Raw genomic sequence first — 23,036 nt, forward strand, 5'->3', positions numbered from 1 at the left:
ATTTAAAGGGCTGAATGGCCACATTCTGTACTAAAGAGTTAAATTTAGTAATGATTCTGGAATCATCATTGTAACAGATGGGAAAACATTAAAATAAATTGATATTGTTTATATACACTTGAAAGAAAGGGTTATTTCAAATGTGTAAAATAAAAATGCTGGAATGACTCAGAACTAAAAAGTCCAAGTTTAACGTTAATGAAATTTGAAATCTGCCAGTGTGGTTTCCCAAGCTAAGATAAATCTATTTGTTGTCAGTATGCTATCAATATGTGGAGCACAGAGATCAGCTCTATGTGCAAAGCATGCAATTGTGTTTGACTAAAAGTACATGCAGATGTCTATTGTTGATTACTAAAATCTTTAAAACATGCAGCCATGACCCTTTCAGTTGATACCTTTTGAATGTAGCTACAAAGTGCTCTGCTAAAATTGCATTCTGCCAGGTGAGCTTATTCCATCCTCCATAATTTTTCTTACAGATTTTTGCCTCCTGATCTCTGGCAAGCTTTTGCTGTCAACTCTAGGCTCTGTAGGAATTTCCTGTACACCCTGAATATGTTGATCACTCTCTCCTGGCATTCTGTTTTTTTCCCCATTCCTGGTTCTCTCTCCAGCCACATTTGTGACACTAATCTCGGGTATAACAAAGTTGCCCGATTCAGTAGTGTCATTAGTATTATCTGGTTGCTCTAGAATTAAAGATGAATAAGACAAAAAGAAAAAAAGAAAGAAAGAAAAAAGATGGCTGAAACAAAAACCATGGAGACAAACAAAAAGACACGAATTGGACAGAAAACCTGACAGACTGAAGGTTTCAAAGTCAGAGGTTTAATTTCCTGGCCTGTCATTAGTAAAGAGAGTTCTTTCATGATGTCTAGAGATATTAATCCATACAATGTTTCTGAAAATGGGATGGAATATAGGTTGCAGTAAATAGAGAGTCTATTATCATAAAAGTGAACTCTGGAGCCGAGCGCAACTGAAAAAAATATTTAAATAACTAAAGAAGTTCAATATATAAATACATTAACATTTAGTTTAAATATATCCACTAACAGTATATGGAACATTTTACTGAGATGCTAGTTTTCATTAGTATCTCAGAACCAGTGATTTGCTTCCTCACAAGGACCAATGTCCATATCATTTATCTTGTTATCACTAGAAGCATACAGCAGAGACAATGCACTCAGTCTTCCCATTTCTATATAAACTGGGAATTAAGACAAATAAGGCTTTATTAAAACTAAAGTGTGAATGCTGCATACTTTATATCACACATCTCTTCTACCTATTTCTGTAGCAAATGCATAAAATTAAAGAAAATAAAATGCAGATTAAATGAATGCTTAAATTAATATGTTACAATAGTTTCAAAAATATGTTTTTGTTCAATGAATTTTAAAGTTATTTCTAATACTCTTGTATTATAAAACCTACACAATAGTTTAACTAATGATAGCACAATTTCCAATGCAAATAATATCAATAAAATATTGTAAATGTGTCATTTAGAAGCATTACAATATTAAACATATTTTTATATATGAATCTCTTATTGAGTTTGATTTATAGAAAGATTGTACAATGGAAAAAGAAATATAAATAGCAAGATTCCTTTATCACAATTGTCCTAATTCATGAAAACTGCATTTCGGATATATCACCATCAACTCACTTATCACTTATTCTGCAGTATTTGATGATTGATGCTTTCAGCACACATTTGACTAGTTACAATGACCTCATAGTTGTATACTTATGTACTGAATCGAAATATTTAGAAAAAGTGATGGGCACTGACCATATTTGGATTTAATCTGATTTGGCAATTCAAGAAATAGACCAGTATATCAGATCTCTATACTTTCTGTAAACTTCTTGGAAAATCCACAAACAGCTGTAGCTTTTTTAACAGAAAAATATACAGCTATAGAACTACTGAGCATATGAAATCTATCCAATTTTATATGTGACAGAATTTTGGATAACAGCACTCTTTCAATTCTTTAAAGAGATTTAGAATGAAGCCAATAGTTTGCTTTATTTTGGGACAAAATGGATGACTACAAAAAAAAATGTGATTCAAGTTCACACCTGTCTCCCTCCCTTTCCTTCCTATGAATTTAGTAGCTACCCAACTCCAATGGATTATGTGGGTATTTGAAACTGAAACATCTAGAATGATCAGGGAGCTACTAAAGAGATTTCCTTATAATACAAACATCTCCCTTTCTCTTTCCGCTTCTCCTCAAAGGTCTTACATGAAATAAAAATTAAATGTAGTGGGCACAGAGTCATTGTTTTTTTTTTTTTTGCAAATGACCTCTCTACATTGCTTCAGAGCACAAAGCATCACAGTTCCAACTCAATTCAGATTACTTTAGGATTTTGTTTCTCTCTATGAAGGATCAAAATGAAATGTGCCACCCTAACAAATGTATGAACATTTCAATGTACATTTCAATTTATTGATTTCTAAGTCATTATATATAACAAAAGGACATGGGAAGAGGAAAAAAGTAAAAACAATTCCAAAGTATATAAGATAGCTGAGTATATAGGATAGTTTCACTGAAATAGCTGAGGAATAAATGGGACAGTGAGTTTAGCTAAAGTTTGAAACAAAGCAAGTTCTAATAAAATTAGAATAGAATAGAATAATAGAGTTGGAAGGGACCTTGGAGGTCTTCTAGTCCAACCCTGTTTAGGCAGGAAAACCTACACCACTTCAGACATATGGTTATCCAATCTCTTCTTAAAAACTTCCAGTGTTAGAGCATTTATAACTTCTGGAGGCAAGTTGTTCCACTGAATAATTGCTCTAATTGTCAGGAAATTTCTCCTTCGTTCTAAGCTGCTTCTCTCCTTAATTAGTTTCCACCCATTGCTTCTTGTCCTGCCGTCAGATACTTTGGAGAAAAGCTTGATTCCCTCTTCTTTGTGGCAGCCCCTGAGATTGGAACACTGCTATCATGTATCCCCTAATCCTTCTTTTCAATTAAAAAATGATACAATAAAAGTTGTATCAAGACATAAATCTTAAAAATGAAATGCTCTGCCAAACTGAAAAAGTATGTGTAGATGCTATATAGACATAGTCAAAACCACTTTTTAAAGGAAAAGGAAAAAGGAAGTGAAAAGTATTGAGCCATCATAAGCATTTTTACAAAGTAAGCACCTAACTATCAAATGGAAAAATAATGACGTAACATATTACAGAATTCAATTAAAATAATAAAATATCTTTTCAGAAGAAGTTTACAAATCTGAAATTAACTGATTAAATAAGAACAGATTTCCATAAATATCCCCTTTTGGTAACTGATTGCCTTTCAATAAGACTATGCCCACTGGAAAATAAAAAATGCTTTGAACAGGTTTTGACTAGAACTCCCATGCCCGCAAATGGGAGCAATGGTGCTATTTTTAATAAAATTTACAGTGTATAGCACATTAGGCTGCTTGTCTGCCCATTACTTATCAATTCATTTATTTATGTATATAAATACAACACTTATACATTATTCTAGCCCAAAAACCTGAACAAAATGACAGGTCTCCTTTTGAGAAACAACAAAGCTGTTACTCTCTGGACTTTATGCCCCACAATAATGATAGAACCTGAAGTACAGCAACACCTTTATCTTATAGGTCAAACATGGATACATGGAATTTCCATTACTTCCATGGCATTCCAAATGTCTGATGCTTTGGGGAACAAAATAACATACTCCGATTTTCCTGAGACGGTGCCTTTCTCCTTTTGATACCCTCTTTCCTGCACTCTCGAACCAATATTAAAGCCTGGTTTATCTCTGAATAGAAGTCTACCTCTAACGGGTTGTGGTTTCTGTTGCAAATACTCAATTCCGTTCTTTTTTGCAGAATGTTATGAAATGTACAGGAAAGATGTTTTTCTTCTATAACAACTACATCACACAAAGTGAAAATTGCTTTAAAACAATGATGAGATCACATAATCCAGGCATTCTGCATAATTCTGCATTCTAATAATTCTGCATTCTAATCCAGGCATTCTGCATAGGCCATAGTTTACAAAATAGCTGAAGTTGCACGTGGAAATAAAATTTTAAAAAACCTGTATGAATGTCAAATTAGCAGAAGGAAAATATTGCCTGTTTTTTAAAATTATAGCATCTAAATTACAGGTGGTATTTATATTTAACTGATTTTTTCCCTATAATACATATATACACATATTGAATAAGAAAGAAATTCAAAATTTTCTGTAGTTTCTTTGCTTTAACATTAAATACTAACTAAATTACCTGCCATTTTTAATAGGGATTAATTATTCCAATCAGCATTACCATTGTTTATCACAAAATTCTCATTAGTCTATAGTTTTATGATCTAAGTAAAATTTGTCTGATTTCCACATCTTGCAAACTTTACTTTGTCTCATAGTACCACAGTTTTTTTAAATAAAGTTTTATTGAGTTTTAACAAAACAAATAAAACGTCTTATTTGAGTACAGCATGGTTCTGGGTTATCACATTTCCATACAGACACAATTTCATATGCATATTCATCTTATATATTCAGCTTCATATCTTATTACTCTTTTTCCAACTTCTCACTATTTCTCCCTTTACTTCTCTTAATTTTCTTTTATGATTATCTCATTTTCTTCTTATTTAATTGTATTTCTTTTACCTAAATTTCTATATCTTTTTATTCATTATACTTATACTTTCGTCTGTCTTGTTTACAATTTCATTATGTTCTCTTCCAACCTTCTTAAAAAGCAAAATTCCCTCTGATTGCTAATCGGAATGCAACACCTTTAAGTCTTATTGTTATTATCTTATGAAACTTCATTAAACATTAAATTTGAGCATTCTAAAATTATAACATTCAAATTTCTAATATCTATTTTATATCATGCAAATTTCATCATTCAGACTCTGCTTGGTACTTCCCCTTAAAAATGTAAAAAAAAATTCTAGAAACATAGCAAAAACAATATATATATAAACATTAGTGAACAAAATAGTTATTCAAATTCATTTTTGTACTGGTATGAGCCTCGTAAATCTTTCACGTTTCTTTTCAATATTTATCAATCTCTGAGAACAGTTGAAATATTTCCCTCCCTTCTTCGTTATTACTTAACTGTTAATAAGCATACCATTGGATAGGCATACAGTTTTATCTTATAAGTTATTTACTATTAATAAGCAAAATAATTATTCAAATTCATTCTAGTAACTGGTATAAATTTCCTTATAAATCTTTCACATTTCTTTTCAATATTTTATCAATCTTTAGAAACAGTTACAGTGTTTCTCTCTCTTCTTGATTATTGCATTAATTATAAATAAACATACCATTACATAACAATACAATTTTATCTCATAGATTATTTACTTATTTCATTTCTAACTCATTACAGTATTCTACTTTCACAACGCTATCTTTTGTACCTTTGCAGAAACCTCACTTTTAACTTAATTTAGCCATTGTCTCTGTGTTTTCTAGCCGAGCAAATACCTTTAATCCTAGTACGTTTCCCCTTTTTCTTTATTTCCTGCTTTTGTCCCTCATGGGTTCTTTCCCTTTCTATCTTCCCCTCCTTTTTCACATCCCCTTTTTTATACCCTTCCCTCTCAAATTTTCCCTTCTGTGGAAAATTCTGCTTCTCCTTGCTGTTATACTTCCTTTTCAGACTATTTTTCTTTTTGGTTGTTCCCTTTGATCTCAAACTTTTAACTCCTTTCTCCCCTTTTCCCCTTATTACCACACTTTGCATTATTTGATCATTGAAAATGGCTTCTTCTTTATCCCTCCCTTCTTCTTGCTCTTGAAGCTTTTCCTTTTGCTTTTCATAGTTCAGGATCTCCATTTCAAGAAATTCAAATATGAAGCCAAAAGATCTTCCTCCCTTTTCTTTATCTTCTTTCTGTTTTTTAAGATTCATCTTCAATTCCTCCAGGAGTGATACCATTTTAAACACTTTTGAACAACCACCTGATTGACTTTAACTAAAAACAGAAAAAGAAAGAAAAAAAACAATGCCAATTTTTTTTTTATATCACCAAATGATCCCAGACTGTACCTTCTTGTTTCTTTTCTTTACTTTTCCTTTCTGTGGGTTACTGTATCTTTTAATAAGGTTTCAGTTACAATGTATCCTTGGGAGTCTTTTCAAAGTTTCGCTGTTAATCCTCTTTATTTTTCCAGGTGGCACTCCATTTTTCATTATTCCAAATTCCACCCTTTTGCCTCCACTCTTCTCCTTTTTAGGACTTTAAAATGACCAAAGAAAAAATCTTTATTCTCCTTTTGACACTTAAATTTCAGCTTAAAGTTGCCTATTAGTGTCAAAGTAAATTAATATAGATTTCTTTCCATACCATTTGCAATTGTCAATATATAGGTAAAAAAGGGTTTTTAACTTCCTTTTCTCTCTCCTTTGCTGCTTAAAAGTCTTCTTTCAGAAGTATCCCTCTAAGTACTTTTAGATTCAGGGTACCTTGTTTAGATGTTCTCTGTTGTTTAGCCTGGTCTGTCCTGCTTTCCTCTTTGTCTTCCACCTGCACAATCTTATCCAGTCAGGTTCTTCTTTGAGGTGGCCATTTCTGACCACTGCTGCAACTGCCTTCGGAAAAGGGAGTTTAGACCAGCCAAGGAGGAGAGATGCGGTTCCCCTCCACTCAGCTAGCAATCTCCCCATTCTTTACCACCTCTACGGGGTGCCTTCAGCCCCGAATCCAAAGGATCGGGGTGCTCCAGTGGCGAGCACAGATCAAAACCGTGCACGATCACAGATTTCGGTCTGTCGCTGAAGAAACCCAAACCGGAAACCCATAGTACCACAGTTTAAGGCAAAGCATCTATTTTAGATAATTGAAGAGTTCTGTTCAATTTACCAAGATGTGAATTAATCTTATAGTATGTGAATGTCCAGCCACTGCATTATAGACACAAAAAATTAAGCCTCCTACATATTCTATTATAATCCAGAAGGAAAAATAAACACCAAATCTAGTATTCTTTCTAATTCTGAATTAGGCCTATGTGTAACCAATTGACTAAAAAATAGAAACCAGTACTTTTGAATAAGACAGAGCATGAAACATACTTCTGAAAACAGCAGAAAACTATTATTTTCTCAAAATATAATTTCTCCACAAGGTCATGAAGATTAAACATACTTGTTATTTTGTCTGGATCTCAATGATATATTTCAATGAATAGTTCCATCTCACAATTGCATAGCATATTGAGCTGCAATAGGCGATCCAGTCTTTTTAGTCCAGATCTTAAGGGATATGCAATCCAAAGAATTCTAATCAACTTCAAAAACTGAGGTAGCAATATTGAAAAAGCAAAAAGACGTCACCCCTTTCAAACTAATAAATAAATAATTATACTAAATATGGAAATAATTTATCTTGAAGCAAAATTATCAATCAACATTTTACAAAGATGTCTCCGCATTTCTTTCCATATTCTGTTTCACATATCACAGATAATTAACAATATTCAAAATTCAGTCATACAATAATCAAACAAATATTCTGGCACACATTTTTCTATTGTTCCCACTATTGTTCTTCCAACAGAACATTGAACAAGTCAATATTTGTTTAACTAAACTAATCTAAACTTCTAGACTTGTTTTCCTAACAAGTCAGGTTCTAATAATAACCTGTCGGATGCAGGCTCCTTTCCACCAGAAGTAATTAGATGTAGAAGCTCTTACATATAGTTGTAATAAATTAAAGTAATTTGATGGGAAATTTATCTATAAAATAATCCTCAAAGTCTCCACCAGGAGCCAAATGGTACTTTATTTCCTCTTCATTTTGTTACCTTATGAAATTATTTTCCTGAAGGGAAGAGTATCCAATATATTGGATACTTAAGGATCTGCAGCAATGCTTTCATACCTCTCAAATTATCCTTCTTCTTAATAGAATAACATTTCATCTTTATTGCAGTCAGTTGCTTTACTAATACTATCAAGCCTCTTGCCTTATTGTTTGTTATCTGCTGCAGCAAACATTTGTCCTAACCATTGCCTCTTGAACTTCAGCACCTGTATCATCAAGCATGACTCCTGCAGAAAGGTAACAGTAGTAAAAGTAGTGTGTGAAAAGTGCAAGATATGTATCTTTTCTGGATTACCAATATATTTATACTTATATAAAATATTGGAAACTACATTAGCTAGACAAAAACAAAACTCTGTGTTAGTTATTGATTTGAAGTAATATATCAGTATCTCCGTTATAAGCTCTTAACAAGGTAGCAATGAGAAACTAACTATTGCTATCACTAATCAAAAATATAGGAAAAGAACTCTGCTATAGTTTATTTAGTAAATTATATCTTCTTTGTGTTCAAATAAACTAATATTACTATCTATTCTGCATCTAACCTTAAAGCCACAAAATCATTATTGGATTTATGAATCTATTCTCTAGTGCTGAATGTGTATCAAAAGATAGAAATACCTTAGCAGTTCCAACTATGTTTGCTATATCTATAATGTATAAGGCATAGTACATGAAAAACAAAACCACTCTGCAATAATCAGTATAAAACTTTCATTAATGGCAACAAACTTATAAACACTGCTGTAATTTATGTCAGATTAAGAAAAATAACATGATCAATCAATCATGTCAATAATTACTTTGAAACAATGATAAATTTGAAATCAAAAGAATTTTAATATAATTATAACATTAATTGACAAATAATGTATGATGAACTGTAAAATAAGCATTGCTTGGTTTCTTATGCTAATGAAAACAAAAAAGACATAAAATCTCTTTATGTTAGAGAAATAAAATAACAAAAAAGTTATTTGGCCTTTTTGTACTATGTATGGGATCTTTTATTAGTATAATTAAGAATATCAATTTTTAAATAATCATGATATATCAATTTTGGAATATCAATTCCTGTTATGGTATAACTAATATTTTATGGTTTTATTAATATTTTTAGAAACAAAATTCTTACCATGCCTTTTCCATCTATGGCCCCGAATAGACATACTGGTCACAGCATTTCTTGATATCCTAGATGCTGTAGGAGTAATTTCAACCTGAATACATTTAGTACCTTCTTTGTTAGATTTTATGGCACCTTGAGGCAATGAAGCTTTTATTGCATTAGCTACCTAAAGAAAATAACAATAATTAAACAAAATGTGGGTGAGATTGTCACATTAACATGGCTTTTGAATTGAAACAATATTTATCATACATCAAAAATTGCATCAGATATGACAAAAATCAAGAGAGGTAGTAATTTGACTTCCATCTGTTCACAATTACAGCTTTAGTTCAGATGATTAAAGACTTCAATCAGAAAACATTTGCTTTAAAAGCTATTGCCAAATCCCATTAATGATTACATTTCCTCATCTTTTTTTAAGCCACCCACTGAACAGAGTATAGATTTCTTTTTCCTGACAATTTATTTTCTCTGTGCAATCATTTTTTCAGTAGCTGAAATCTTTGAGACTAAGAAAAATAATGAAGCAGTGCTTTGGACTATAGGATGGAAATATGTATCTGCATGCAGTCCAGAAAAGCATTTTCTGCCAGTTACTTGATGAACAATCTAGTAGAAACAGATTGTTGCTTTCTCACTAGTGAGACTTCCTCTTGGTGCTCAAGGACCCTGCTAAAAATTGCTGTTCTCTGTAGTATGGAATATTTATGGTTTCCGATTAATATAATGTTGCAGATATATATAGTAGGACTGTGCAGAGCAACTATTTTTAAGACAAAAATGTGTCTGGACTATGCAGAACAATGATATGAACACAACATCTACCTACAACTGTCTTTAAGACATTGGGAAAATTGGTTGAAGTTACAGGTGCCTGCTGTGTTCATGGTTATTGCACTCCAACACATGAATCCAGTCCTGCCTTAGCCATAGTGAAGCCACCAGATGCTTTAAACCAAGTATGCTCTCTTAGCCTTAGAAAGAAGGCAATGGCAAACTGTTTCTAAAAATGTTGTCAAGAAAACTGCATGGATTTGTCCAGACAATTGCAAAGAGTTAAAATGGACTTGAAGGTTAAAAAAAAAAACAGGAATACACTCCAACTATCTGATAAAAATATAGCATGGGAATTTTTATAGAATTGAAATGATACACTTAAACTACAGTATGTGTATGAATATTGCAATATAAAAATACATTTTCATAAGCCACAAGAGCAAAGCACTGTGTTGAATATGCCTGTATCTGCCTGCAGAACTGCTTTGCTTTCAGCTTTCAGCATTCAAGATTCTAATCATGAAGGTTTTTTTGATGCACATATCTCAGAAATCCCAAATTGCTCAGAGAAATCTAGATTTCAGCACTCTGTAATTATAATAAGGACCCAGTTCTGTATCATTTTGCCTTTATGGTCTTAAGTCTTGTTAATTTACTAAGTGTTATCCATTAAAGTGATGGGCTTATGCACTTAAATCCTTCCTAAAGTGAAAAAAACATTATTGAAAGCAGCATTACAATTGCATGCAATAATACTGGAGTATTTAAATCAGCTACTTTATTTTATTTTTTAAAAATAATTTTTATTGATTTTACAATTAAAACAGACCAACAACACATACATAAATGTAAGAGAGAAAAGGAAAAGAAGAAAGGAAGAAGAAAAAGAAAAAAATAGAAAACAATTAAAAACATTTTCATCTTCAACAGTTTGGGAAGACCTCCTTTTTATCCTTATTTTATGCCATATACATACTTAATCTGTACATATATCTGTATATCACTACTACGGTTCTATCCTATTCTCTTTTGCCTTTTAGTGTGAAATCTATCTTTGGTCTATCCATTTGTACCAGCAGTTCCAGCTGTTCTAATATATTAAAGTGTCTTTATTTTTTAATGCCAAGGTTAATTTGTCCATTTCTGCACAACTTGAAATTTTTTGAATAATCATCCCCTCTGATGGAACATGAGGCTGTTTCCAACATTGTGCAAAAATCAGCTACTTTAAGTGGTAGAATTTGAACTAAGATTGAAAAGTAAGACTGAAAAGTTAAATGTTAAAATATAAACTTGTCTTACAATCTTTTGCATAGGTATTGTAATCTATCCTATTCAGATTACATTTAACTCTTACACAAGTGCTATCGTGGAATGTGTTGATAAATGAAAAAAACATTTATCAATGTTTGATAAATTTATCATTTATCAATATCTGTTTGCCCCAAATTAGTCTTTGGAGATACCAGTAGCCCTCAACTTTAACTATTTATTTAGTAATCATTCAAAGTTATAACAGCATGGAAAAAAATGACTTATGACTAGTTCTTGGCAACTGGAAAATATTTATGATAGTTGCACTGTCCTGGGTTTATGTGAACACCATTTTTGACTTTCCCAACCAACTTCTAGAAAGTGAAGTCAGTGGGGATGACCGCATGATTCACTTAATAGCTACAATGATTTGCTTAACAATTGTGGCAAAAAAGATCATAAAATGGAGAAAAATATATCTAAACACTGCCTTGTTTACTAACAGAAATGTTGGGTTCAATTGTGGCTCTGAATTGAGAATTAGCTGTAGAGTCAACAGCATTTCTAAAATCCAAGAATTCATCACAGAGAGAGGATGCCAACACTAAGTTTCTATTCTTTTTTAGTTTTTTTCACAATCTTGATAATGTATCTTGATAATGTAATAGTAAACAAACACAATTTGTTCGTCACCTAAAACTGATTCATTTTCTATTCAAGGTGAAAATTTCAATCAGAGTGCCTGTCAGAGTTTGCAGGTATTGCTCAATACATTATTGATTGGACTATTACTATCAAGTTTATTTCATGTACCTTTGTTAAAAAGAGGAATTATAATAATATAATGAAAATGTAATCCTGTGACGTGGGAAAGGGATGGACATCAGAATTTCAAAACTAGGTTGGAAATGCTCCTGAGGAAATGCTCCTGGTAATTCTGAACAATTGCTAAGTGACTGCTCTTAAGTAAAAGGCTACCTGTACAGCACAGAATCAGGATACTAAACTTTCAATGTTACCTTCTAGTCAATTCAAGACCAATTGCTGCAAATACAGATAAGGCTTTGCTTACTTGGTGTCACTCACCTCCAATTGCATAGTTTGGTTTCTAATAGGCCATGGATTGGTTCATGGCCTGGGAGTTGGGGACCTTTGCTCTACAGCACACAATCAGTATTATTAAATTACTGGGAGCTCCTGCACAAAGACCCTGTCCACTGAAATCTTTAGGAAAAGTACTTTACACATTGTGGTGCATTAGATTTTCTGACAGTGATAATGCAAGTCAAGAAACAATCAGATAGTGATGTCTGTTACAAAACTCCATAATCTTAGGATATCCATTTTGTTCTTGTATTTTTCCACTACATAAATATTTTATTACAAAAACAATTCAACCTGTCAATAATCTGTTTTTGTTAGTTTTTGTTTCTTGTTACAGAATTCTATAACTGCCACACAATATATGAGAATATGATTTTCAGAGACTTTGCTTTTTTTTTCAATTATTTTAAGCATTTTAGCTGGACTGTGACTGAATAAAGATTTTATGATGATGATGATATGATAATGATGAAATAAACATTTTATATTTTTGTAAGCTACTTTAATTATGTAAGTTAAAACTACAAAATTATTCAAAATAAATTTAAAACCTAAAGAAGAATAATTTTGACACAAAACACCTACCAATAGTGGTTCTGGATATAACTCCAATTGTGCTCTGTATAAAACATCATCCATTGCTTTACGAGCCAGATCCCATTCTCCATTATAACTAGAATGTTAAGCCAAAAAATGAAACTGACTGCATGTTATAATATAGTATGATCATTCTTTCATTATCATAGCCATGCATATTAGTCATGAACAGATATTTAGTAAATGGTTTATAATATTACAAATACAAAAACCATACATTCAAGAAAAATTAGTAATATTAGGAAATATTTCAATGATTATAGAATATATTTTATTTCTAGCCAATAACTATGTCTAGGTCATCTTATTTTATTCCCTTCTGTAATCTTAGGTAAGAAATATATATATTGCAACTGCTATAGTATTTTGGAAAATCAGATTAGCAATTGATTCTTTATATATTTTGTTATAACATTCTGGTCTATTTTAATGAATTCAAAATGGACCAGTCATTATGATGGAACAAGAAGATGATGTTTCATTGTGCTTAAAGGTAGTATTTTATAAACAAATAAGATTTCAATGATTTGTTGCTCAATACTCTTTTTTTATGCCCAAGACGATCCCTAACCATACTATTCAAATTCAGTAGCTTTGTTTCCTGTTATTATCAGTAAAGAACAGTATTGCAGTAGTGGATATCTTAAGTATAATAATACAGGAAAAAAACAAAAAAGATAAAATGTTGCAACTCTATTGAAACCAGAGGAAAGCCTGAAAATTTCTTGCAACATGCATGATGAAATTCCACCCATTTGACATCCACCCCTGGTCTGTATTTCAAGGTGGTCATGAATTCAACTCACTGAATGGATTTTTAAGTTACTCTTTTTAAAGCCACATGGCAAACACTGTAAAATCCTAATACCTATAAAAAAATTAATCCTTCTTATACACACATATTAGCAAGTATCAAGTGAGATGGGATAAAGCATTGATGTAATTAAAATCTCTAACATTTTCAATCTGTTAATTATGAAACTATTAAATGGCTTGTTGTATCTGTTTTCCCCAAATTTGTCTTTGGAGATACAGTAGTCCTCAACTTTCAACTATTTATTTAGGAATCATTCAAAGTTACAACAGCACTGAAAAAAAGTGACATGACTAGTTCTTGGCAACTGGAAAATATTTATGACAGTTGCACTGTCCCAGCTTTATGTGAACACCATTTTTTATTTTCCCAACCAACTTCTAGAAAGTGAAGTCAATGGGGGATGCCAGGTTCACTTTAAGACTGCATGATTCGCTTAATAGCTACAATGATTTGCTTAACAATTGTGGCAAAAAAGATTATAAAAGGGAGAAAATATATCTAAACACTGCCTTGTTTACTAACAGAAATGTTGGATTCAATTGTGGCTCTGAACTGAGAATTAGCTGAAACTATTAAATGGCTTGTTCTTTATGGATATTCATGCTTTAACTCTTTCTCTACATTTCCAGTCTAAACCCATCACCTTCTCCCAAAAGTTATTAGCTTGTCACACACACACACACGCACACACACACACGCACATACACACACACGCGCACACACACATATATATAATTTCATATTTCATATATATGACTATATTTCATATTTATGTTGTATATGGATATTCATGCACATACACAAACATATTGGAGAGACAGACAGACAGACAGACATACCTCATAGAAGTGATTGGACTACATTGATAAAATTTATGCATGGAAAAAATTAATATCATCTCTACATCACTACTTCAAAGCAGTTATGAGGTTCTGCTACTTTTAAAATACAATCATATGCTGTATCTCAATTACGATGTTTCTATCATGACTATTATTGTACCAGAATGCAAATTTGCCTTCTCAATGTTTTCCTAACCAGGAAAATAGCAACATCTTAACCACCAGGAATTCACGAAAATTCTTCATTAGAAGCTTAGATTAGATAATTTTCAAACAGAATGCTATCTATAAAAGAAATTTGGACATTTAAAAACTATAGGACTACATTAAATTCAAGATTTGGCATATTTATTTGGCATGTTTCTATCATGTAATATGTATATATTTTCATTTTACCCAGTGTTGATTTCAATGCAGGTAGACAAGTTTATGTTGGCTAAGAATTGGGGATAGGTGGGTGGAGTTGAGCACTTCTGTGATCCTAAGTATGAGCAAACTGCCAATCATTCAAATTTTGGTCACATTACCATGGGGGCCATTACTTCAAATTGGACCAGGCAAAAGAACAATTCTTTCAGCACTATTATAACTTCAAATGATCAATGGTTGTTAAATGAGAATTATCTGTAATAATTTCAGAATCACCAGCCTATGGGTGTAGGATATTTAATCACTGCCATGTCCATATTGTGGTTTGCTGATAAATTTTTAACAAGTGGCTCTGTCAGCTCCATTCCCACCACTGTCCCATGTGAAACCAGAATTTTAGGGAGAGGAAGGGTAGTCTATAGAATGTTTTTAAACATCTGATTGGTCCTAATCAGGATTAGTATAGATTTTGCAGTTTTTCCCTTATGAAACTACATGTCTGTTATAGTTTTACTTAACAGAAATCATAAGCAGGTTTTTTTTTTCATTTTGTGGGGCCAAAATCAGCTGCCAAAATCAGCTGCCATTCAGGAAGTCACTTTGGACAGTTTATAAAAACAATAGCAAGAAAGTTGAAAAATTCTTACCTGAGAATGTCAACTGTGAGAGCTCTAAATTCTGCCTCTGCTATCATGTAAATAAGCATTCCATTTTGTATTTTATATATAACGTGCTCTAAAATTCACTATCACATATATATACAAGACATACATTTACTGAACTTACAAAGCATAATAAATCCCTGTTAACATTTGAACCATGAATTCAGAGGAGACTGGAATTCTGCTGTTTATGCCTCTATATTTTCGTACTTGTTGACGAGGGTACCCACAAACACAGATTCTAAAAGAAATACAAATATTAAAATTACCATTACTATTTTAAACTTGCTATATTACACTGTCCAATACTACTTTAAAATATTATGGATTTCAAAGTGAGAAAGTACTATTCCCAAAACAATCAAGAAACAAGTAATTTTTCTATGGGCCAAACAGGTGGGTCAGCAAAGTGCATATACTATTTAGGAGCATAACACAGGATCTTTTAAATACTAGTGATGAAGTTTAGAAACATATTTTATATCACTATCATGACAGTTGGGGGAAAAAATTTCCAAAGTGAAAAGAAGCTTTACATATAGTAGTATATCCTCCATCTCCAAAATAAAATTAGTAGATTGCCCAATATTGCGCTTCCAAAATACTAGATTCTCTCGAGTAGGTAATTCCTGATGGGCTCATTATCCTTCAAGATGATCCAAACCAATAAGTAAACTTTTTTTTTTGTCAAAATAGACTATCCTTGCTTCCTGAATATTTGTTCTGCAACTTTTCAAAGTTACAAAAGTGCTTAGAAAATAACTATTGCCAATTTATGAAGTTCTCTCAGAGGAGGGAGATTGGAGAGAAAAGGATTGCAAGAGAGTAAGTTATTTGTTCTACACACTAAAACAATATAATGGCGCAAGGAGCCTGGGACTTGGAGCTGCTACACAAATAGCTTACAGCAGTCTTTTGAAATCTCTTCCTCTCTACTTTTCTGCTCTGACTGAGCAGACAGGCTGAGTTCCTGGGATATGATCTAGTAATGTGGTCTGGTATGTGTTTTACCTGGTGACTTGAGGAAGTAAACAGGGCTTTGTGTAACAAATTACACAAATTACTATAAATCCTGGATCACTGAATATTAATATTTTTCATGAAGCAATAAAATGTAATTAATACATACATGGATTTAAAAAGTCTCTGGGAAGATCTGAATTCTGATTTCTATTTAAGAGAGATTTGGTAAATTGCAGTTATGTCAAAATTGCCTTTTTTTCCTCTCCAACATAAGTTTTTGTTTTTTAGTGAAATACATTCTTATATAATTATAGCATTAGTTTATTATTATCAATCTCTTCAGAAAAAGATTACCTTGAACAGATTTGACATAAAGACTGAAGAGAAACCGCAGGCATATAGCTTAAGGCAGCATTGTACCGTAGTAAAAGGAATGTCAATACTTCAAATCTATAAAACAAGGATTATGGTTAATTGAAAGAGTATAATTAATCATGCAAACAAAACATTTCCTCTTCATTGGTCAATCAATTAAAAAAAAACTGTAATTGTTAAATATAAATTTTTGAGAAAAGGATAATTTGGAAATGCCCAGATTACTTCTTTAATCTCTATAGTTGAAAACAGCATCATGCATTTTACCTGTTTTGTGCTGTCAACATTTCTCTCTGCATATGAGGTCCACTATATACAACCCTGGATAAGCCGTGTTGAGATAAAGCACCCTCAGTAAGAGCCATTGAACCAATACTGGAAGGCTAAACAAAATAGTTTTTTTTTCAATACATCATTAAAGACAGTATTAGTAATTTTTAAAAAAGAAAGCAGAAAGCAGTTTAACATCTATGACTTTAGGTCAGTAATTCCAATTCATTTCACAGTTGTTGTGGGGAAAATAGGAAGGGAAGGAATATTATGTTGCCACCCCCAGATATTTATAAAAATAATAAAGGCAAGAAATAATAAATAAATAAATGCCATAGATCAGTGGTCGCCAACCAGTGGACCTGGGACCACTGGTGCTCTGCGAGAAAATTTTGATGATCCACAGAGAAATGTCACCCGCAAAGAATCCCCCAAAGCAATTAATCCAGGCTGCGCAGGAACACAAGGCTGCGCCGCCCACCTGGCCCATGGGAACACAAGGCTTGCGTCGCTTGCATTGCAAACAACACAATGTAGTGAAGGGAGGTGGGAAAGGCTGGAGGGGGGAAGCTTGGACCACTCATCCCACACACCTTGCCTGGTCACCGGGCTGCTTCTTTCCGCTTCTTTCTTCTTCTGCTTTTGGCTGCATGCAAGGAAAGCAGCAAAAGTTTTTCTTTCTCTTCACCAAACTCGGCCAGAAATGAATCTTTGAGACCCTGCAAGGCATCCTTCTCCAAGAGGCTGCATCGGCACAACAAGTCTCACAATTTCTGGCAGAGTTTGGGGGAGAGAAAGAAAGACTTCTGCTGCTTTCCTCGCATGAAGCCAAAAGTCTCTGTCATTCTCTCTCTCTCTCTCTCCCCCACCCCACCAAGAACAGAGCTGGATATGGTATCCTGTGATCCCAAATAAAGAATGATCGATCGGTAGGAAAACGGGGTGGGGAATTTTCTTGCAGACTTTTTCTGGGATTCTCCCAGAGTCTCTGGTCCACGGGATTTAAAATTATGTGTTTGGTGGTCCCTGAGGTCCAAAAGTTTGGCGACCCCTGCCATAGATAGTATATAGCCCTCTGAAATTGTATTAACTGAACCTTTTTAGCATTTTGTTGAAATTAAATTGGTGTGCATTGCCATTTTGGATAATATCCATTTAGTTATTCATTTTTATTATATCTTTGTTTATTTTCCCAATAAAGCAAAAATTACTGTATATCTTTATTTTAATTGATCATATTTCAAAGCATGGAAATATCAGTGATGAAAACTTAATAAAACAACAAATAGCTTTCTAATACCTTCAAAGTTGTTTTCTAAAAATATTTTATTCAAATCTGCCCTGCCTTAACTATATTAAATATATTTAACTATATTAGCAATATTAAATATTGAATATATTTGCCCATACACTACAAATATTTTTCTGGGAAGTAATGTGGATATAGATTTTTTTAAATCTTGGTAAATAATAAATTATCAATGTATATTTAATTTCAGTGAACACAGTGGATATAAAAAAAATCTATCATCACTGTTAAAATGCCTGGTCTTTTGAGATGTGAAAAAATCAGATCGAGATAAATCATTCAAAATGTTTTCCATATTTAATATACAGTGCGTTCAAAAAGTATACAGATCCCCTTCACTTTTCTCAATTTTATTATGCTGCAGCCTGAAATTCTACAGTTGTTGAAATTCACTTTTTTCATCAATCTATACTCAGTACTCCATAATGACAAAGTGAAAACAGAATTTTAGAAAGGTCTGTACATTTATAAAAAAACAAAAAAATGAAATATTACATTGGCTTAATTACTCAGATTCTTTGCAACAAAACTTAAAATTTGCAGAGATTTAGGGAAAGCTATAATAAAACTTCTGCAACATTGAAGACTAAAAGCACAGTGGTCTCCATAATTCTCAAATGGAAGAAGTTTGGCACAATCAGGACTCTTCCAAGAGATGCCTGGTTAAATTGAGCAATCAGATGAGAAGGGCCTTAGTAAGAGATGTGACCAAGAACCCAACAATCACTCTGACTCAGTCCAGAGATCCTGTGTGAAAATGGGACAGAGTCCTAGAAGGACAACCATCATTGCAGCCCTCCACCAATCTGGACTTTATGGCAGAATAGCTAGATGGAAGCCTCTCCTCGGTGCAAAACAAATGAAAGCCCACTTGGAGTTTGCAAAAAAGCATGTGAAGGACTCTCATGAGGATTCTCTGGTCTGATGAAACAAAGATTGAACTGTTTGGCCTCGATTATTCTATGTCTGGAGGAAACCAGGCACTGCTTATCATCTGCCCAATAACATCCCAACAGCAAAGTGTGGTGGCTGTGGGGTGTTTTTTCAGCAGCAGGGCCTGGGAGACAGGTCAGGGTTCAGAGAAAGCTGAATGAAGTAGAAGGATATCCTCAGTGAAAACCTGTTCCAAAGAGCTGAGGACTTCAGACTGGATCGAAGGTTCACTTTCCAATATGACAACCATCCTAAGCACACAGCCAAGACAATACAGGAATGGCTTAGGGGCAACTCTGTGAATGTCCTAGAGTGGTCTAGCCAGAGCCCTGACTTCAATCCTATTGAACATCTCTGGAGGGACCTGAAAATGGTTGTCCCCCAATGGGGTCCCCCATCCAACCTGACTGAGCTTGAGAGGATTTGCTAGGAAGAACAGTAGAAAATCCCCCAATCCAAGTGTGCAAAGCTTGGTGAATCTTACGCAAAAAGATTTACGGCTGTAATTGCTGTCAAAGGTGCTTCAATATTATGCTGAGTAGAGAGTCTGAATACCCTAAGGGTCTAATGCCAATGAGACTTTTCAGGTTATTTTCTTTTTAATAAATTTATTAAATTTTTAGACATTTCTAACATTCTGTTTTCACTGTCATTATGAGCTACTGAGTATAGATCAATGAGAAAAAATGAACTTCAACAACTGTAGAATCAGGCTGCGGAATAACAAAAAGTGAAGGGTGGGGTCTGAAACTGAAACATTTTAGAGCAGGAAATAATAAAAAACCTACAACAACTTGCAATATCGCCACAGCCACATGATCATCATTCAGGTGCTTGGCCACTGGCATGTATTTAAAATAGCTGTAGCATCCTGAGATCACATGATTGCCATTTGTGACTTTTTCAGGAGGCTTCAAACAAGAAAGTCAATAGGGGAAGCTGGACTCAGTTAGGAACCATAGCAAAAAAGGTTATAAAATCAGGTGCAGTCACATGATGACTCATTGAACGACTGAATTGTTTAGCAGCAGAAGTTCTAGAACCTAGCCTCAGAAAGAATTTGTCCCTCTAACCAACTAAAAATGGAAAGTATAGTGTAAGTCCCCACATTTTAAAATGACCTCTGTGATATGGCCAGCCTACTTTTGATTCTTTCCTGAAAATGTAAATCAGGGGTGTCCAACCTTGACAATTTTAAGACTTGTGGACTTCAACTCCCAGAATTCCTCAGCCAGCTTTGTCTTAAAGTCTTAAAGTTGCCAAGGTTGGACACCCCTGGTGTAAATGCAGCCAAAGAATGCCCAGTACTAATTTAAATGTCAAAAGGCCAGATTATATTCTTTTAAGGGAGACTAAAACAAAGCTATAAACATCACATAAAATGAGAATACTTTTAAAACTTACTTCATGATATACTGAAGGTTTAGATAAAGATGGAATTGTAAAGCTTAGGATCCTACTGTTCCCTTGTTTGTCAACTATTTCCTATGAGGAGAATAATCAGGTTATTCATTTGTGTTTCATAAAATCAACAAACATAAAGCAGAACATTTTTCCCAAATCATGCCATAATATTTATTATAAGCAAAGATGGAAATTTATACATTGTCTATAATTACATATATAACTTTATTTGTGGCAAAATCTAACCATGTCTTATTTATTTAATCACATTTATGTAATGCTCATCTTCACAGAGTAACTGTGAAATCTTATTTTTTTACCTCCAAACCATTTAACTACCATGCGCCCTTTGAGTCAAGTATAATATTTTGTTACTTTGAAATTGTTAAAAATGATAAGATGGCAATTGTGTGAAATAATATGAAAGTGAGAGTAGCTATAATGCATGTTTTTACTTTATTTATTTAAAAAAACCTATTAAAATGCTACGATATATCACTTAAAATTAGAGATTATTACTTTTAAATGTTTTTGAAAGCAGTATATATGTAAGATCATTGCAGAGACCATTCACACATTTAAAAAGGTATTTAAATGCATTAGATTATTAGTATATTCTAATAAAATGCTCTTTAGGTTTTTTTAGTGGCATTATTGATTTTGCTCTGCCTATTTAGCACTTATTAATTAAACTCACTGCTCCAGGAACTATTTACTGTGTTCTGCCTAGCATTTAATGCAATTATCTCTTGAACTTTTAGACTTTATTAGAACTTGTTTTCCTTTCTAGATATATATTACTACACAGAAAATAACTTCATGCATTTGATAAAATTCCTTCTGGCCCAAGAAAGCATATAGCCCAATGAAAGTTTCAAGATTGCTCTTATATTAATAATGATGCTGTTCTAAATGCAACTAAAATTTTTGAAACAGCAGTTAAATTTCCTTATTTATACAGAATCAAAACATTACACATTGAAACTTTATGTGTGCCAGCAGCTTAAATACTCACCAGTATCCTCAAATATTACAGATAAAAAATTGAATACCTTTAACACTGTTCTCATGGGTGTTTTCAGGACATTATCATAGACAGCATCATATACAGCATCATATACAATAAGCAAAAATTATACTACTACTAATGATAATATACAATATACAATATTATCATTTTTTTGTTTATCAGCACAACATCACTTTTTGTTTATCAACACAAGCTTGATAACAAAGTACAGAGATAAAATTAATTACCAGCAAAGAGGATCTGTCTCCTACTACTTTGAAAATGAAATGAATTTATACCATATACTGCAGCAAAAGAAAATGTCAGAAGATACAATGGTATGAATCCATTTCTCCTCATTCATATCTATTAGTAGAAATCATTTATATATCCCCATCTTCATTCATACCCTGTTTCTCACATTGAAGCAAAAAGACACATTCTATATACTTGGGAGTCCTCCTCTATTTCTAAAGCAAGCAAAAAATGTATATCCTATCCTATATATTGTGTGCCCATAAATATCCAATTTTCCTTTGATCTCTTTTTTTCAAATGACCAAAATAATTATTGGGAAAAAAAGTCTGCAAAATTTAAAAAAGGCAAAAAGCTATGTACAGACTCATTCATTCCAGAATGTAGCACATTTTCTTATACAAACATTCTCAAGTTTACATCTCATAAGCATATTCAACAACTTCACATATGAACTATTCTACCATGATCAGAAAATCTTAGGGGTAACCATGTACCACAAAGAATGTTAATAATCAAAATTTTGATACTATCCATTCCAACGAAATTTAATGACATCAAGAGCCTTTTGGGGGGGATTTAGTAACATATAAATTGTTGAAAGAATGAATTCTAAGTCTAGATACAAACCAAATTGTAAACTCCTAGTAAAAGTGCTTCTATACAGCCACTGCTTTGTAGATCTTTACTAGCAGAAACAGCAAGATAACACCATATCAATTCTGGAAGAAACTGAAGTGTGAACTGCAGAAGAAGTTCCTCACCACTGCGATAAAATTCAAATAACTGGTGACAGACTGGTTCCAGCAACTGAAAGGAAAAACAAGCATTAAACATTTGACTATGTTTACATTTGACACTGTAAGATGCATTTTCTCACTACTTCAAATGTTTAGTATTACATTTGTTAAGTATTATATTGATTCCCAGTATTTAGTAAGCCTCATTTGTTTATCTTATTTAACAGATGTAAACTTTGCATAGAAGATGGGGGGATGACCCTTTTTACTAGGAACATAGCAAGAGATGGATCTGAATCCTCATTGCTTAAAATTGTAATAAGTGTCATCCTTCCTGAAGATTTTACTTTTTTTG

The 23,036-nt window shown here is 32.9% G+C and overlaps 1 protein-coding gene across 4 annotated transcripts in view; it reads right to left on the reverse strand.

Annotated features, from left to right (window-relative positions):
- Nucleotides 1-23,036, reverse strand: part of HYCC1 (hyccin PI4KA lipid kinase complex subunit 1) — a 51,670-nt gene that overhangs the window by 4,591 nt on the left and 24,043 nt on the right. For 2 of the 4 annotated variants that reach the window (XM_087916532.1, XM_087916533.1), the window contains exons 4-10: nt 22,572-22,751; nt 20,678-20,758; nt 17,029-17,144; nt 16,741-16,836; nt 15,548-15,664; nt 12,718-12,809; nt 9,005-9,160 (exon numbers count right to left, since the gene is read on the reverse strand). In XM_087916532.1, coding sequence (XP_087772658.1) covers nt 9,005-9,160; nt 12,718-12,809; nt 15,548-15,664; nt 16,741-16,836; nt 17,029-17,144; nt 20,678-20,758; nt 22,572-22,751 — 838 coding nt within the window. Of the gene's footprint in view, nt 1-398; nt 693-9,004; nt 9,161-12,717; nt 12,810-15,547; nt 15,665-16,740; nt 16,837-17,028; nt 17,145-20,677; nt 20,759-22,571; nt 22,752-23,036 lie in introns of all 4 variants that reach the window. The other 2 variants (XM_087916534.1, XM_087916535.1) reach the window with 2 other exon arrangements.

Source organism: Pseudonaja textilis, chromosome Z, assembly GCF_049901715.1.
Source record: "Pseudonaja textilis isolate UNSWEBS1 chromosome Z, rPseTex1.2, whole genome shotgun sequence".
Taxonomy (NCBI): Eukaryota; Metazoa; Chordata; class Lepidosauria; order Squamata; family Elapidae; genus Pseudonaja; species Pseudonaja textilis.